The 16,261-nt window shown below is 37.5% G+C and overlaps 1 protein-coding gene across 1 annotated transcript in view; it reads right to left on the reverse strand.

Annotated features, from left to right (window-relative positions):
* The window catches only part of FAM193A (family with sequence similarity 193 member A), a gene marked incomplete at its 5' end in the record, with an annotated part of 23,926 nt that extends 11,063 nt beyond the window's left edge, over nucleotides 1-12,863 (reverse strand). Inside the window, 9 exons of the mRNA XM_010164470.2 lie at nucleotides 344-626; nucleotides 1,009-1,281; nucleotides 2,529-2,727; nucleotides 5,104-5,355; nucleotides 8,370-8,549; nucleotides 8,653-8,806; nucleotides 10,660-10,902; nucleotides 11,053-11,165; nucleotides 12,786-12,863. Coding sequence (XP_010162772.1) covers nucleotides 344-626; nucleotides 1,009-1,281; nucleotides 2,529-2,727; nucleotides 5,104-5,355; nucleotides 8,370-8,549; nucleotides 8,653-8,806; nucleotides 10,660-10,902; nucleotides 11,053-11,165; nucleotides 12,786-12,863 — 1,775 coding nt within the window. The remainder of the gene's footprint in view (nucleotides 1-343; nucleotides 627-1,008; nucleotides 1,282-2,528; nucleotides 2,728-5,103; nucleotides 5,356-8,369; nucleotides 8,550-8,652; nucleotides 8,807-10,659; nucleotides 10,903-11,052; nucleotides 11,166-12,785) is intronic.
* Nucleotides 12,864-16,261: the final 3,398 nt, after the last annotated feature.

The following is a 16,261-nucleotide window of genomic DNA, read 5'->3' on the forward strand; positions in this document are numbered from 1 at the left end:
AAAACAGATACATTATAGAACAGGTTTGTGTGTTAGCAGCGGCAATCACTACTGACAATGACAAAGAGAGAATACAGTTTGACCTATTCACCCCAGGCCACGTTTCTAAAAGTAAGCAAACATTTGTTTTTTAAGCCTCCAAACTCAGTAAGCAGATTCTGCAATGGAAATAGTATCTGTAAAGTCTCACACCAAATTATGTACTGAGTATCAGAACTCAGTCTCATTTGCTGAACACACAGACAGCTCTTCTTTCACGCCACAACCACTGGCAAAGGAGAAAAGGTATCTAATTTAATTCCCCTTGTATTATAAAAAAGAATGACAATAACAACAACCTTACCTGCAGACACTTGGTGGGGCACTTACAGAGCTGTCTGTGGTTGAAGTAGGAGGTGCAACTGTAGTAGGACAAAGACCTGAATGAGGATCCACAAATCCAGGGGCTGTTGCAGCAGTTTTGGGGAAAGAAGGAGCAGCAATATTGGGAAGATGTGGTGTAGAGGCTGGAGACAGTGCAGCAGGAGACAGTGAAGGAAGGGATGCTAAACTGGTAGGGCTATTTCGTGGTGCAACTGGTGCAGAATGTCTATGGTCCTCTTTATTAATATTGTGGAAAACTTCACCTAAATTGGGGAAAAAATAAATAATTTACAATTAAAAATAATTAATAAGTCTCCATTAACTATCCAAACAACCATGCAAAGTGCTGCTGGATGTTCTCAGCTTCTGTAAAAATGGGGTAGTACTTTCTACACCTTTCTGTTCAGTTCCAAACTCTAACACCAAGGTCTTTGACTTCAGAGTTCTTTAATCGAGGAGTACAGAGACTACAACTCAAGAGAAGTAAGAAAAGCGATCAACTAAAACAATAAATTTTATTACTGATAAGAATCTGTATCCGTAATACATACATAATATTACTGAAATAAATGAATATAAATCTTTATGGTTAGTGAAAGGTACGTCAGTCAGTTACTAAGCTGTGTGTGAATCATAAATCCTTACCTATCGATGAAGGTCTCTTGGATGATACTTTGAATTGGTTGCTGCTTGACTGCACCGTAGTAGCTGTGCAGGAGACAGAAGAAGTGGCAGAAGAGGTTGCCATGACAACTTTATTAGCTTCCATAAAGGCATCCTGGAAATTGTACAGACATTTCTTCTTTGCAGCATTTTTTTTCTCTTTGCTGTCAGCAACTGCTGTTGCTTCATTGCTAGATGTAGTAGGAAGTGCTTCGGGTCTTATCTCTGAGAGTGCTGGTGCTAATATATCACTCCCTTCAATTAAAACACACACAGTAAATAATTATTACAGAATTGTCTTTATTGCATTTAGAATTAAACATTAATTAATTTAGATGCAGACAAGCAAGTATATATTGTTAGTGTTGGCTTGATAGGATTAGTGAAGCGATCCTCCTTTCCCCTCTCTGCTCCCCAAATAACGTAACTAACAAAAGTGCTCAGAAGTCTTGGAGCAAAAGTCACAAACTTTAAAGTTACAATTTTAAGAACACTACTAAATATGTGTTAACAAGTGGCAAAGATGCTACAGACACCTTTATCCACTTATAATTTAAAAAGTAAAACTGGACACCATTTTACATGCCAAGTATAGAAGTGTCAGTATCTGAAGTCCAGGTTACCCATGCAACAATTATATGCTGAAACAACGTATCCTTCTATCAATATATCATCATAAATCTTATCTTTACTTATTGGTAATTCCAGCTAACTACAGTAACACCTCTGTGACTGACCTTCCACACAAGCTTGCTTGCCACTACCCATCTGTTGGAACAGCTCCCCATAACTACATTTGCAAACGCACGGGCTATGCTACCAGGGAAGTTTGCTGGAGGTTTTCAAGGCCTTTCTTAAATATTGCTGTAGTAGCTGGACAAAAGTTAACAGCAGAGCAGTATGAAAAAAAGCCAGCACACAAAACCAAGCTTCCTTTTTCATGCAAGTCAAATAAAATAAAATAAAAAAGGCGTTTCAATATTTGCTATGATGTGAATGGGGAGATATATATCTATAAGTTATTTCTATTATCTTTCACGTTAACCATTAGTATTTCCATATTGATTTATGCCTCTGTCTTTTTGACAATGCATTTACCTCTGTGCACTGTAAGAAGTAGGATGTAGTACCATATTACCAGCACACTTATGACCTTGTAAAAAAGAGCAGGCCTTTGTGGCAGAAAACTAGAAGTTAAAGTTTCCCCCTAATTCCCATTTCTTTGCAACCCTAAACGTCTGAAAATAGAAATACCTCTACAATGACCACAGGTAAATAAAAACATGCTGCTATTTTGCCTTTAGCATCCTCACCCCAGTACATGAGAATTTATTTCTCAATTTTCAGCCCCACTGGAGTAGAAATGGTGGCAAATCTCTGCAAGAATCCCATCTTATAAAACCATGATGATGAAACCTACCATTCCTGGAAAAACGGGTCACACTTCATTTCAAAACATAAGGCTTTTAACTAGTCAGTGTGAAGTAGTAACAAACCCTCACCAGGAATTGTATCAGGCAAAAATGTAGCAGGATTCCAGTTCTTGTCATTCATCATCTCTGATCCCCAGAGACTTATAAATTTAGAGCTATTCCAATCTGGAGTGCTCCCAAAACAGCTTGGATAAATATGATCTTGGAGAGATGCATTGAATACTTGATGCTTGTTTGTATGATTCTGAACTGGAGCTGGCGGTAAAGCCTACAAAAATAAAGAGTATTTTCCTCATTAATATTCTGTTTGCTTACACAGTCACTCCAACAGCAATATTCAAATCATAGTGCTTCAATTGTGAAAGGCATTATAAAAAACATAATAAACAATATTTCCTAGAATGACAAAAAGACCAGTTTGCTGATTTTTAATGCAGATAATATTACACAGATTGCATGTATATGTTTTATAATCACAAACATTGCTTTTAGATTCAGTTAACTGACAAACACAAAAAGCGTTCTCCAAAATACTTGGGTTAATATATGTTCGTTCGCCCTCATTTTTAATTAAAAACAGTATTTATACGAATGTAGAACTTATTAGAAATTATTACCTTTCAAAGCCTAAGCTGCCAAAAACAATCCTCTGTGACATGATAATCATTACCACATAAGACAATTGTGATAAAGGGATTACAAACACTTCAGGATTGAAAATAAGTGCAGTAGAAAAAGAAATAAAACACTTATTATTTGAAAATATAATATTAAAGTTGATTATATTCTGCTTTTTTCATCTCCAAGTATTAACAGGTTCCTGACTTAAGACTTAACAGGAAAGGAATGAACCCTCTTATCCTAAGAAACAACTGGGGAAAAGGGAGCACATGCGTCTCGTTTTATAGAGGCAAGTTGTTCTGGTTCACCCCATTTTTTTATAGCTGAAATTGTTTATTCACATTCTTAAAATCTAACTTTCTCCCAGAGACCTTGTGCATTATGTTCAATTATTAACACCTTTAAAAAAAACAAGGAAAAGTGAGTTTCTTCTTTTTTTGCACTTGATTTGATGCAAAGAAAAGCTATGCAGAAGTAGATAGACATTGCAAATTTCAGCTGAGTCCAATGACATTTCAGACACAGAAGTCTAAACACTCATGGCCAAACAAACTTTTTCTATACAGAAGGATTTTCACTATCTGACTAATGGTAAAGGTGGGAGGGGCTGGAATACCCTGCATAAAAGAAATCTGGTGCACGTAGGCTCAAAGAAACACCTCACAGGGCAGAAAAGCCTATCCACAATGAACAAGCCTGACCCAGCAGGGCTTATTAGCTCGTTCACCACCAGCTCTGCTGAATTCAGCTGGCTCTTCAAAGGCAAAAGCTCCCCGAAGCTTCAGCTTCCACGTATGTCTTTCTAGCTCCAGAGTAACAAATACATGGAGCCCAGCTGCTTCAGGTGCTGTGCCAGAGCTAATAGATCTGGCCTGCATTACAAAGCCACTCAGCGCTAGCAGGCTGCTACTCTGCATGGGGCTTCTGGTGTAGCCTTGACAGCATACTGCAGATGGTCCACTACACAAAGGTCTTCTGAAAGGAAAGACAGTAGAGATCATGGATGGGGGCTTGAGTAGATGGATGGGAGCTTGAGTAGACTGCTATATGGGATGTAAAAGGAGCTCTGGAAGGGTGGCAGAAGGTGGGGCACAACAATTAGGGGTTTCAGAAGAATGGCAGTGGGTTGCTCAGAAACGTCAGGCTGGCACACTGCAGTTAAGGAACTCATGCACTGCACCAGAGATAAGGAAGGGACACCGATAAGACCGGAAAAAAAGTGGATGTTAAGAAGGACAGTAAGAGAAGTCACCTTAGTGAATTAACCTACTCTCCTTGCAACCACAGAACCATGGAACCAGGTGAACAGGAGATAACAGGAATATGTACTGGATGACAAAGGCTTTGCCCCTTTCAGCAGCACCCACAGTTCGACTGATTTAAATACTATGTGAAAAAACATCACATTAAGAGTAATTCTTTCTTGTGACTCCTACTTCTGAAAAGCAGTCACCTGATACCAATCCTTGTTCCACATCTTTCTCTTGTTTATTACTTACAAGTTTTGGGTCAAAATAATTTTGCAGAACCTGCAAAAAAGCAAGTTTTCTCTAAGCACAAAAACACTTAAAAATATACTCCTATGCCTCAGCTGTCTCAAAAAAAAAAAAAAAAATCACTAGTATTTTGAACTAGTAACCTCAGGATATTATTGCCAAAATGGAATACTAAATTTTGACCTTCAATATATAGGAAATGAAGATTTAATTAGTCCTACCACACTGACTAAAGCCCCATTACTGTTTCCACCACTGAAGACTCATTTGACTCCACATTCTTTCTAATCACAGCAAGGAAATCATCAGTCTTCCTGACAAAATCTACCCTTAGCCCTGCTGCATGAAGCTTCCAGAGTTCTGGATCTGCCCTATTCCTCACTGTTCCCTCTGAAAGGACTGCTATAAACTGACCACAATTTAAAGCCACTTTCATGGTTTCACTGACACTCAGTCATGCTGTTTTATACAGGCGTACAGTATTTTTCCTGGGACCAGGATGCATCCACCTCCTCCATCAGGCTTACCTTATTGTGTGTAAAGGGAGAAGCTGTATACAAGGTGGGGTGGATAAGTGGACGAGGCAGATGAGGAATTGTATGCAATGGTATATGTCCATGGATGTGAGGATAAAGATGAAGTGCAGGATGTGCAGGTTTTTCAGGATTCATAAACTGGTGGCCAGCAGGCAAGCGTCCAGTTGCAAGTGCAGAGGCTGTTAGACCTGAGGCTTCTTGTTTGCAAACATGACATTCACAAGCATTGGGACCTTGGTCAGCCTGTAAGAAAAAAAAACAACCAAACAAATTTTGTTCAATCTACTCAACAGAAAAGAAAATCAGCTATTTCCCCCACCCTTTTTTCTTAATAATCATTATTTCATTTTGCATACATTGATTAATGTTTTCAGAACATTCACAGAGTTCTTTCATCTAATACCAACAGAAAAACCTTGTAGTGAAGTAGAAGCACTGGTGGAAGATCTTTATCTTAGTTAAGAAAAGAACGTCCTAAAAATTGTCAGCATTTTATACTACACAGGTATTTAATGTCCACTGTGAGTGACAACAAGTAAGATACTAACACAAATAATTAAGAACAGACAGGAATAGGAACCTTAATAGTATTTGATCCTTACTAGGCAATTAATTACCCCAATATAAAAAAAAATTGGATTATTATTATTTTCCACAATTTTCCAAGTTTATGGAAAAATAGTATGTGTAGAAAGTAGTAACAAGGGTTGATTAGCTGGTAAAGCTGGAAGCAGTCCTGAGCTGCATCAGGCAGAGCACTGCCAGCACATCAACAGGTGATGTTTCCACTCTGCTCAGCGCTACTGAGACACATCTGGAGTGCTGGCTCCACTTCTAGGCTCCCCAGTACAAGGGAGACATGGACATACTGCAGTGAGTCCAGTGAAGGACCACAAAGGTGATTTAGGCTTTAGAGCAACTGTCATACAAGGAGAGGCTGAGGGAGCTGAGACTGTTCGGCCTCAAAGAGAGAAGACTCAGGGGGATCTTATCAGTGTAAGTTACTTGACTGGATGGGGAAGAGGAGAGTAAAGAGGACAGACCCAGACTCCTCTCAGTGGTATCCCATGAAATGCTAAGAGGGAACAGGCACAGACTGAAATACAGAAATTCCACTCAAGCTTAAAGTGTTTATTTATTTGTAAGAGTGGCTGAACACTGGAACATGTTACCCATAGCAGTTCTGGAGCCTCCATCCTTGGTAATACTCAAAACCCAACTGCACACAGTGTTGATCAACATTCTCTAGATGACCTTGCTTTCAGTAGGAAGGCTGGACTATATCTGCAGATGTCCCTTCCAAACTTAACTATTCTGTGATAGTTTCTCATTAAAAATTACAGAACTGCATCAAACCTGAGAAATCCAAGCCTTTTACTCATCTCAAGGTATCATAGCCTCTGCTGTCTCAAAAGGATCCAAGACTGAAAGAAAAGCAGCCCAGGAAAGAGCAGCTCCATTCCCAGTTCTCTGCTCAGTACTTTTCCTGACACTGTCATCTGACATTTCACTGGAAGATAGTTTTACCAGAAGCAACACCAGGAACACTTCCCAGTTGCTATTTTTCACAGCAGTGTGGCTGTACACATTTTTCCAAAAGGCAGCATTAGCTAACTTAGCTTTCTAGAAAAGAACTGACAGGCGGTATTCTTTAATATGTCTTCCTCTCAGAAACAAGTAACACTTCATTATCACTTAAAAGCATTACAGCCTTTGACACAACATATATTTTAACAACCAAAGACTTCATAAACCAAATACAACAACTGAATTAATTAGGTGTATACTGAGGAAAAAAAAATAACTTTCACATAAAAAAATCAGTATTCTCAAGAAACCAAAATTAATCTACTAACAAAAGATGTCAAATAGTATAGAGACTCAAAATCCAATTCTGACCAACCTTTGTGTACTGAATATGAAAAAGAATCCAAAGAGGAATAAAGATACCAAGTAAATGAGCAATTGCAACAGATAATGCCAAAAAATACCAAACGCCCATGACATGTACCAGTGAAATCCATCACTTGAATGCAGCATTACAAGGTAGATACTCAGCTCTGATTAGAAAAATCAGGCTAAAAAAGTCATTAAGAGTTCCTCAGAATAATCCTGAGAAAATTATTTTTCCTCAAAGAAAATAAAAAAGAGAAAGGTTAAATCTGCCTTTTTGTCCTGCATTTTAGGTTTGCTTTCCTAAGGCAAGCAGACTTATATAATCTCATTAGATTTTCCACAACAAATGCTGAATCTGTTCACCAGTTTCAAACTAGTTTGCCAGAGGTTTCAGCCCATGTAAGTATCATGCCTCTGGTCAGCCATATACAGAAAAAAAATCTCAACATACGTGCTGAAAGAAAAAGGAGCTTAATATGCTCAGCACATGAGAAAACACTTCCAACAGAAGGTATTAGAAACTTCCTAACCACAGGGGAACATCTGATGGGAGTTCCCACCTGACTGTCTAAGCTCTCAAAGGTGCCCCCTCTGATGTGGCTTCTTTTGCACATTAAGAAATAAAAGTGACTGGTACATTCTCTCCCAAAGCAGCAGCCAGTGGTGTAACTGCAGGGTAACTCGGATTAAGAGCCACAGAGTCACAAAGACAAGTCCATTGGATGCTTTGCTTTGGTGCTCAGCTGTTAAACCAAACATCAACACCCGCTGAGCAGACACTCTAGGCTTTGTTCTTTGAGTGGGTTGGTGATCTTACAATAACAAGCTTAATAACCTTAAACTATTAAAAAAAAGAAAACCATCAACTACCCCAAGACCCATTCCCTAAGTCATACAATGGGTTCAACTACACGGAGTTTCAACAGGGAACGTTCATCCTTAGATGTAATATTAAGAAGTGTCCGCTAACTAAGCACATGCATCATTTCCCACTCCTCCCCCGAATTAATTAAAAAACCACTTAACATTAACATTTAACAAAGACCAAGCTCAAACTCCGAAGCAGAAATGCTTTTTAATTTCTGTTTCTTGTTCACACATACAGGCAGGACTAAAATTTTCTCCTCTTCTACTGAAGCCACCTTCAAGATAACTAACATATTTCAGGTTTTGACTGTTGGAAGATACTAGCCATGACAATATACCATCAGTTGAAAAATATTTTAGGTATCATATCTACCTACTGGTAACTTAATACATTAAAAGTTAAACATTTAATTAAAGATGTAAATGTATTGTCACTCAAGCAGCCACATTTCAAAAGTTAATTTACTAAAAGGGTTTCTTTTAGATTACTATACCTGCTGACTAGGGTAAGAAGGTGGTGGACTATCCATTTTTGCTTCATCTTTCCTTAATGCCCTTTTTCCTAGAGACATTTCCTCCTTTTGAGTCCCTGGTGGTTCACCACTGCTCTCCCCATCTGCTTCTTCATCATCTGCTTCTGAGGAACTGCTGCTAGTACTGCTCACCTGAGGAGACTGGACAACATTATCTCATTAAGACAGAGATGAAGGACAGGCCTTTCTCCAGCGAGCACATCCGACTGCCAGAAAAAGATACGCGACACCGCAAATGCTGTACCTCATCTTTCAATGCCATGTTTTCACCTCCGCCATTTAGCTCACTGTGAATTCCATTCATGTTGGCTACCACCTCTGCATCGTCGTAATTATTCAGTGGGTAGATATCAGCAAATTTTGCTGATAATGGTGCAACATCTTCATCATCACTACCACTGAGGGGAAAAAAGGCTTAGATAAATCACAGTGCTCAGTTACCTCAGTTACTGTGAAAGCAGGTCGAACATCAAAATGAAATAAAGTTGAGGGCACCACGTGTATAATTGCTCCCATCAGGAGTCAAAGGATTGTCTTCCAAGTTGTTTAACTGAACTTATTTTTTCAAGCAAGTAAAATCAAGCAACTTGCCATATAATTCTACTGAATATAGTAGTTACATGCCTGAATGACAGACTGGATCTAAAATAAGATTCTCTGCTATTTCTGTGTAAAATTTTTTTCCACCACTGTTTTCTGACCAAGAATCTATCAAATTAATAATGACAGGATATAATGACCTTTCCTTTGATGAAAAAAGCCCTATGCCAATGATTTCCTTCACAGAAAGTGTGAAGTGGAAAAAAGTAAACAATATAAAATTCAAGTTTTTCCATACTCTAAACATCAAACCAGTAAGTAGGGAACCTTGGACACGTCACAGTAACTCAAATTTCTTAATTGCAATAGACAATTTCACATCTATGTGCTTTTCAGAATCTGCTCTAAAATTCTTAGTGGAATTGTCTTCCATACAGACAGCTAGTAAAAGAACATGAATGATTAATTACCCATGCCAGGGAAGTGTTGCAAAGATTGGTTAGTTCATGTTTCTACAGCTACTCAGAGCTCTTTAAAAGAGCTCTTAAACTGTGCACTTTATCTTTGTGCTTTCCATGAGGTACTGCGCCAAAATTTAATTACATGATGGCACCATTAGGCATATTTCAAATGTGCAATGAGGAAATAAAACACAGCAGATATTATGAGACATAAAATGGCCCTTCCCCAAAGAGCAGTGGTATTTCCATAAAAATAGGTTTCTTACAGTAAATTATACTTGCATTCAAGTGAACTAGCTTCTCAAGAGACAAATTGAACAATTTTGGACATTTCAGCACTAAAACTAATGAGAGTTTACAGAAACTGCAAACCACACATTTAAGAAGACTTAGCTAAACATGCCACCACGTAATCTGTTTTCAAGCGCTCCCCAAATGGGTTCAGAAACTAAAGTCCTGTTATCGAAGATTAAACCATTGATGGTAGTAGATGCAAAGGTAAACGTTTGAAGGAAATTGAACTTAGTGATGTTCATTAGAAACATCCCACACATCTGTACTGTCCTCCTTAATTTAAATATTCCTTCAGAATACCACATGACAGAGAAGATTGCTGGTTAGCTGTACCCCAACCACATACAGAAACCAGCCTACCAAGCAGTTTTAACCCTTCAGAATTATGGAAGGGGTAGAAGCTTATCATTAGACTAATTCCTCAAATCTGACTGTCATTGTGATCTGAATAAAAGAAAAAGGGTGGTAGATGCATCAAAAATTATTGTCCCTATCAGAAGTAAGACTTGAGTTAACACAACTGCAACAATCCTAAAAGCCTCCTAATAAAGGCTTTTTTGGAACTAAATTAATTAATATGAAATGACTGCCCCTCAAAGAAAAGATCATCAGTTCCCTTGCTCCATCTAAGAAAACATGGCATTTTAAAATGATGCTCTGAAGTAAATCAGTATCTGATATCCTGGTAATCTCAAAGCAGGAAAGTACATTCTACACACTTCTAGCGACACTGTTAAGTCAACGTCTCCAGAAATTTAAGGACTTTAAAAAAAAAAATCCTGTAATTTATATTTGCACAAAATAGAGTACTGGAGTCTTCTGAATACAGCAACATCATTAAATACTTTTCTAGGCAAAATAAGCATTATGTAATGACAGCCAGCCAATGCAACTTGCCTGCTTAAGTTTAATTCACTACAAAATTTTAAAACAGAAAAAAAAACCAACCAACTTACAAAGTTGGTGCAGAACCATTATCTGCGAGGATCAATCTGGGATGTTGCTGAATTGTAATAGGTGAGCTGGAACCTGATCCTGAACTTGCTGAAGACATACTGGGTGGGCGGATCTCAGATAGATAATCCGGAGCAGAATCAATCTGTAGTGGTAACTGGTTAATGTGGATATCATCCGTTATAGGAGAGTCCATGATGCCACATGTTAAAATGTGTGAAAGGCTGCAGTCATCACAAGTACATCTGTTCAAGAATTAAGATTACAGATTTTTATGACCTTGTTTAAGTAGCATTCATTTAAAGTAAACACACTCTTTGTTCCAATAGTGTATTTCCTTTTTCCTTGAACAAGAAATTAATGATTATGATTTCATATTAAAAACATCAGCTCACCTTCTTCTATAATTACAGTTGGGACAGTCAGGCATGCTCAAACGTGATGACAGCATGTGTCTCATTGTGTCTGTGAAGTTGTTCTCTCCAGCTAGTGCTTTCTTGTTATTAAGCTGAAGTAAATTATAAAGGCAGTGTTTTAGTAGTGCAAGTCTTTCCATTAACAATTCAATGGCACATCATGATTAACAAATTACATAATCAAAAAGAGTTCTTTGGGCAAAATATTTTAAAAGCAGAATAATTCAGAACAATTTCATGAAGGTGGTGTTTTGATCACAAGTGAAAAAAGGAAGAAGTTCAAAGTTACAATCAACAAACATTTCGTACTAAAACTCTTCAAAGAAAGTATGTTTCTACTATGAGACAGTAAGGTGGCCAAGTCCACCTCCTGGACTCATTTGTATGTGCATCTTGCATGGTATTTCTGCTGACACACTCTGAACTTCAGCACTTCTTGTCTTGTTTCATGGTATACACAAAAGGACACTGTTGACAAATGGAGAGAGAATGCAAACTCACCCTTAGCTTGCAAAAAATAATTAGGACTAATTCTGTAGCCACAATGAGACAGATTCAAGGAACGAAGTAGCTGCCCCAAACAGGACCTAACTGCATTAGTGAAAAAATACAATCCAAATAACCTGCACCTGGTAGAGGCCTAATCCTGAAAGCATCTAATTTAATTAGATACCTACAAACCTTAAGTTAAACAAAGATGTGCCTAAGCTTCCACTTCTACAGATGTCCAGATCTGATCCTTACCTAAGCAGCAATGGGCTTACAGCTCACTTAAGACCAATTAGGATCAAGGAAAAAGAGGATTCTTCCTCAAGTCCTCTGAGGAGCCCTGTACAGTAGATGTTCTAAAGACATGGTTAACGCAGGCTTATGTTCCTTACAGGAAAAAGTACTTACTGATGACTGCTTTGAGACATTGCCAATTTAAGCTTAAATTTAAGTTTATTAAAATGTACTGTCATACTCTCTCTTTTTCTGGCTCATGACCAGCATTTCTTTCTGCACAGTGGTACAGGAATGGAGGGGTTCCCCACCCAGTCTTGACTCTAGGTGGGTGACACTGTACTCTTACAGAAAGCACGATACATACTTGAACAGTTCTAGGCTACAGGAGAAAGTATTGTGGCTTAGGCAGCAGGTAGTTTTATAATAAGGTACGAACTTGTGCTTCACCCTCTCTGGCTATAGCTTAAAAAAAAAAAAAAAAAAAAAACAGAAAGCAGATAGTTCTGCTCAGCCTTTTCCCCACAAAACAGATGTAGGAGCCATCTCCAGAGTCATAACAGATGCAATCATCACCATGGCTCACCCTCCTCAGCTCTGCACACATAAGGGAATTTGTTAAACTCTTAAACACAATATTCCCTATCACGTACATAAATGCAGCTCCACACTCAATGTATTGGCTGTTTGGATCCCACCCTAAGGCATTAAAAATTCCCCCTTTATTGTATAAAGAATTTTAACACCTGGTATTCAATCTTAAGACTATGGTACTTGTTTCTACCTTGTAGTAACTGAGATTACATACTATTACATACTCTTCTTGGATCTTGCTTTTCTGTATTTTAGCTAACCAAATTTCATGCCTGGCATAGTTGCAGAATTAGATCATATAGAACTAGCACAATATACTATACTCATATGTTTTCATCTTACAAATATACATGGAGCATTTGTATAACTTAATATGGTATTAAAAAAAATCCTACCTGCTCTTCAATAAAACGCCTCTGTTTAAAAAATTCCCAGTCTTCCTTTAGCATGCGTTGTTTTGTTTTCATTGCCATCTAAAACAAAATTTAAGGAAAACTCATTGATTCAATCACAGAAATTCTGCACTGTGGTCAATAGGTCTGTAAGTTCCATTAAACCTAACTTGTCTATACTATTTTGAAAGTGCTTGCATACTTAGTCAATAAAAAGTATATTTTATTTGCTAAAAATTTGGTTTGAGTCACTTAAACAAGCTTTTATATTAATTTACACTACTTTTCAGTTTGATTTTTCACTGCTATCCTTTATGTTAATATTTATTTTCATTAAATATTTTCATAGCATATTCAATAAAATGGGATTGGCATTAAATCCTCAACATCTCAGATCCACTAAAATCTAGAGATACAGGACGTTCGGCAAGGCCTCAACACAGGCTCAAGTGCAAACACTGGTGTACCACACGTGGAACTAACCACCTAATCAAAGAGCCAAAAAGATTAGAATAGTAAACAAAATTAAGTAGTGACCTAGACTAACACTATTTACCACTTTTATTCCTCAATATATTTCATGTCCATGATTTACCTAAGGCTGGAAAATATTTTGTAATTACTCATCCCTGAATCACATCACCATAAATGTACATAGAGCCCATAACTTTTTGTACACAAATTATATTTTTCTGATTTAGTAAATAAATTCAGTCTGACAGAACACAAAAGCTTCCATGAAATTTAACACAGCAAAACACAAGAACAAAGCTTCTCCTGTTGTACCTTATAACATTCTAAGAGCACTAGTTCATCAGTGAGGAAAAACAACTATCTTTTACATTTATTCTTTTTATTTACCCAATTAATTAAAAAAAATCCACCACCTTATAGAATAGAACTAATTCCTTCATAAAGATATGTTAGTGATTAGTGAGCCGAAGTCCAGTCGGTTATACTACTAGCAATCTTTTTTTTTCCTTCAAAAGCATGCCTCCAGAAATTCATATTTGATCAAAAGTCCTACTATTAACCTAAGTATACTACTGCTATCACCATTAGTTAACTTGGGAAAATGAAATTCTAAGCTGGAGATTTGAAACAATAGCATTGAGTGCTCAAGTTTTGCCTAATGAATTCCTGAAAAAATCAGCAGCATGTAATTCCAATTACTACTGTGGACTCTGATTTCCCTTGCTCTAGTGAGGTTAGATTAACACCAAAAAATGGGTTTATCGTGTACAAGTGCGGTTTGGGGTTTTTTTTGTTTGTTTGTTTTTGTTTGTTTGTTTGTTTTTTAAATAGTATGTATGAAATATTCTTGAATCATTGCTACCATTTCTTGGATACACTAAGAGGTACTGCAGAGCCTGTGGCCAAAAGTATCAGAGATTTCATCCTAGCTGCACTACCAGCTTCTGAACACCCCTGAGCTATATTTAAACATATCAATACCCATTGGATCAGGTGCCTTGCCACCTAGCTGAATCCTCACCATCAAAGACAGGCACTTACATTTGCTATACATTTTAAGAGAAGACTTTAATGCCAAAGAATGAAGTTTAAAACAGCCAGTGCATTAACTGGGAGCTGCCTACTCAAGCCTGCCAAGAAACTGTCAAAGAAAACGGCATGGTTTAAGTCTTGGTACTCTTGAGTATTAATGGGGCTGAAGCTAAAGTTTTCCTGCTTCCAACTTTGCAGCCTTTCCAATACCCCATGTCTGCAAGTTTCTCAAGTTATTAATTCCACAACTAAGAGGAATTTCTTTTTTCTTTTCCCCAATGAATATTTATTTCAGCAGAGTAAAACAGCTGCAATACAAACCACATGATTCATGCCCAAGAATTCTTTTAGAGAGTGGGAGATAAATTCAAATGCCATCAGAAGGAAAAATTTACACTTCACTCTTGCACATCTGCAATGAATATGCTACCACTGCTGCACATTGGAGAACAGAGGTCCACTACCACCCTCTTCCTTCCTCCCTGTGTATTTGAGGCTAAAATGTATTTGAGATCCATCAGAGAAGACATGGTAAAGCGAGACAGGCAGGTGAACAAGTATTTTTCCATTCTGAAGTAGATTTAATCATGAAACAAAACCAGCAGTTTGGTCAGAACTGACATATATCACTAGATCACCTGTGAGAACTCTGATCTTCACACATACATCACAGGACACTTGTTGCTTCCAAATTTTAAACTGTATCAAATGTGAACAACACATTTGACCTCCCAAAATTTCACCTGTGAATCAATTTTCCAAGCCTGTCTCACTAGAAATAATAAAAATAATTCCTCTTATCACAAACTCTCAGCACCCAAAAATAGTGAGTGTTTCAATTATTCATACAGCTACCATAAAGACAAAAAACCAATTATGTCTGTACAATAGTTGATCACAACTGGGACGGAAGAAAAATTCACACACAAATATGGAGAGACAAGCAAGAAGCTCTCCCTGGGCTCTTGTGGAGCCGGTCAAAGGTATTCTTGTATTGCTTTCTTCTGTGGGAGACAGCAGTAAAAAAAAAAAACAAACCAAACCAAAACAACACAACAAAAAAACCCACACAAAGAACATATGATTATGTAGCCATTACTTATGGAAATGATCCAAGTATATTTAGGACCTCCTGAGTTAAATTTAGTCTAAATTTGTGAAGAAAAACAGGATCTAGAGGTACAGGCCACATACATTTAAACTCTCCAGTACTCCACATACCCTAAACATCTTCCTCAGATTTTAACATGTGATGAATACAAGTGCCAACATGAATAAATCCTTATTCTAAATTTTATTATAGTGTACACACATGGAATAGCACTGTATTACGTCACATGTCTGTGCCTGACACAGTTGACTTACAAAGTCTTAAAAAAACCCCCCAAACAACGTAGTATTTGTATTGCTTGCAAAAACTATTCACTTTTTTCACCCCAAGTAACATAACATACCAGAGTGGAGGGTCCATTAATTATCTCTGCCAATGCTTTGTCTAAAATTTTGGGTATAGTTTCACAGTAGATAAGTGAGGACCATTCTTAAGTTCTCCTCTGTAGTGGTCTGTGTGTTCTGACCCTTGATACACTAGCAATAAAACCTCACAATTTTGTTAAGCCAAGAGGCAACAATAATGAACATGCATTCACTGTTCAGATCCACAGTTTCCATAGAAGCCAGGCTTTCTGGTTTCTACCTTCTTGACAAAAACATTATTGCAAATTCAGGTAATGTAGTCATACTGAATGAGGTGGTTTCGATGAAGAGAGTATAACCACAGGTTATCACCAACACGAGCTTTAAGGTGTAACTGTGAAAGCGTTTTTTCTAGATACAAATACCAATATAAATCTTGATATCTCCTTTACAATTTGATGGTTTAAGTTTAGTACTGTTTCCCCTACACACTCCCCTTCCAGGTTTTTTTGGTCATTAGGAAATAAGAAGTCATCACAGGCTTGAGAGGTGGGGCC

Source organism: Antrostomus carolinensis, unplaced genomic scaffold, assembly GCF_000700745.2.
Source record: "Antrostomus carolinensis isolate BGI_N321 unplaced genomic scaffold, ASM70074v2 scaffold11583, whole genome shotgun sequence".
Taxonomy (NCBI): Eukaryota; Metazoa; Chordata; class Aves; order Caprimulgiformes; family Caprimulgidae; genus Antrostomus; species Antrostomus carolinensis.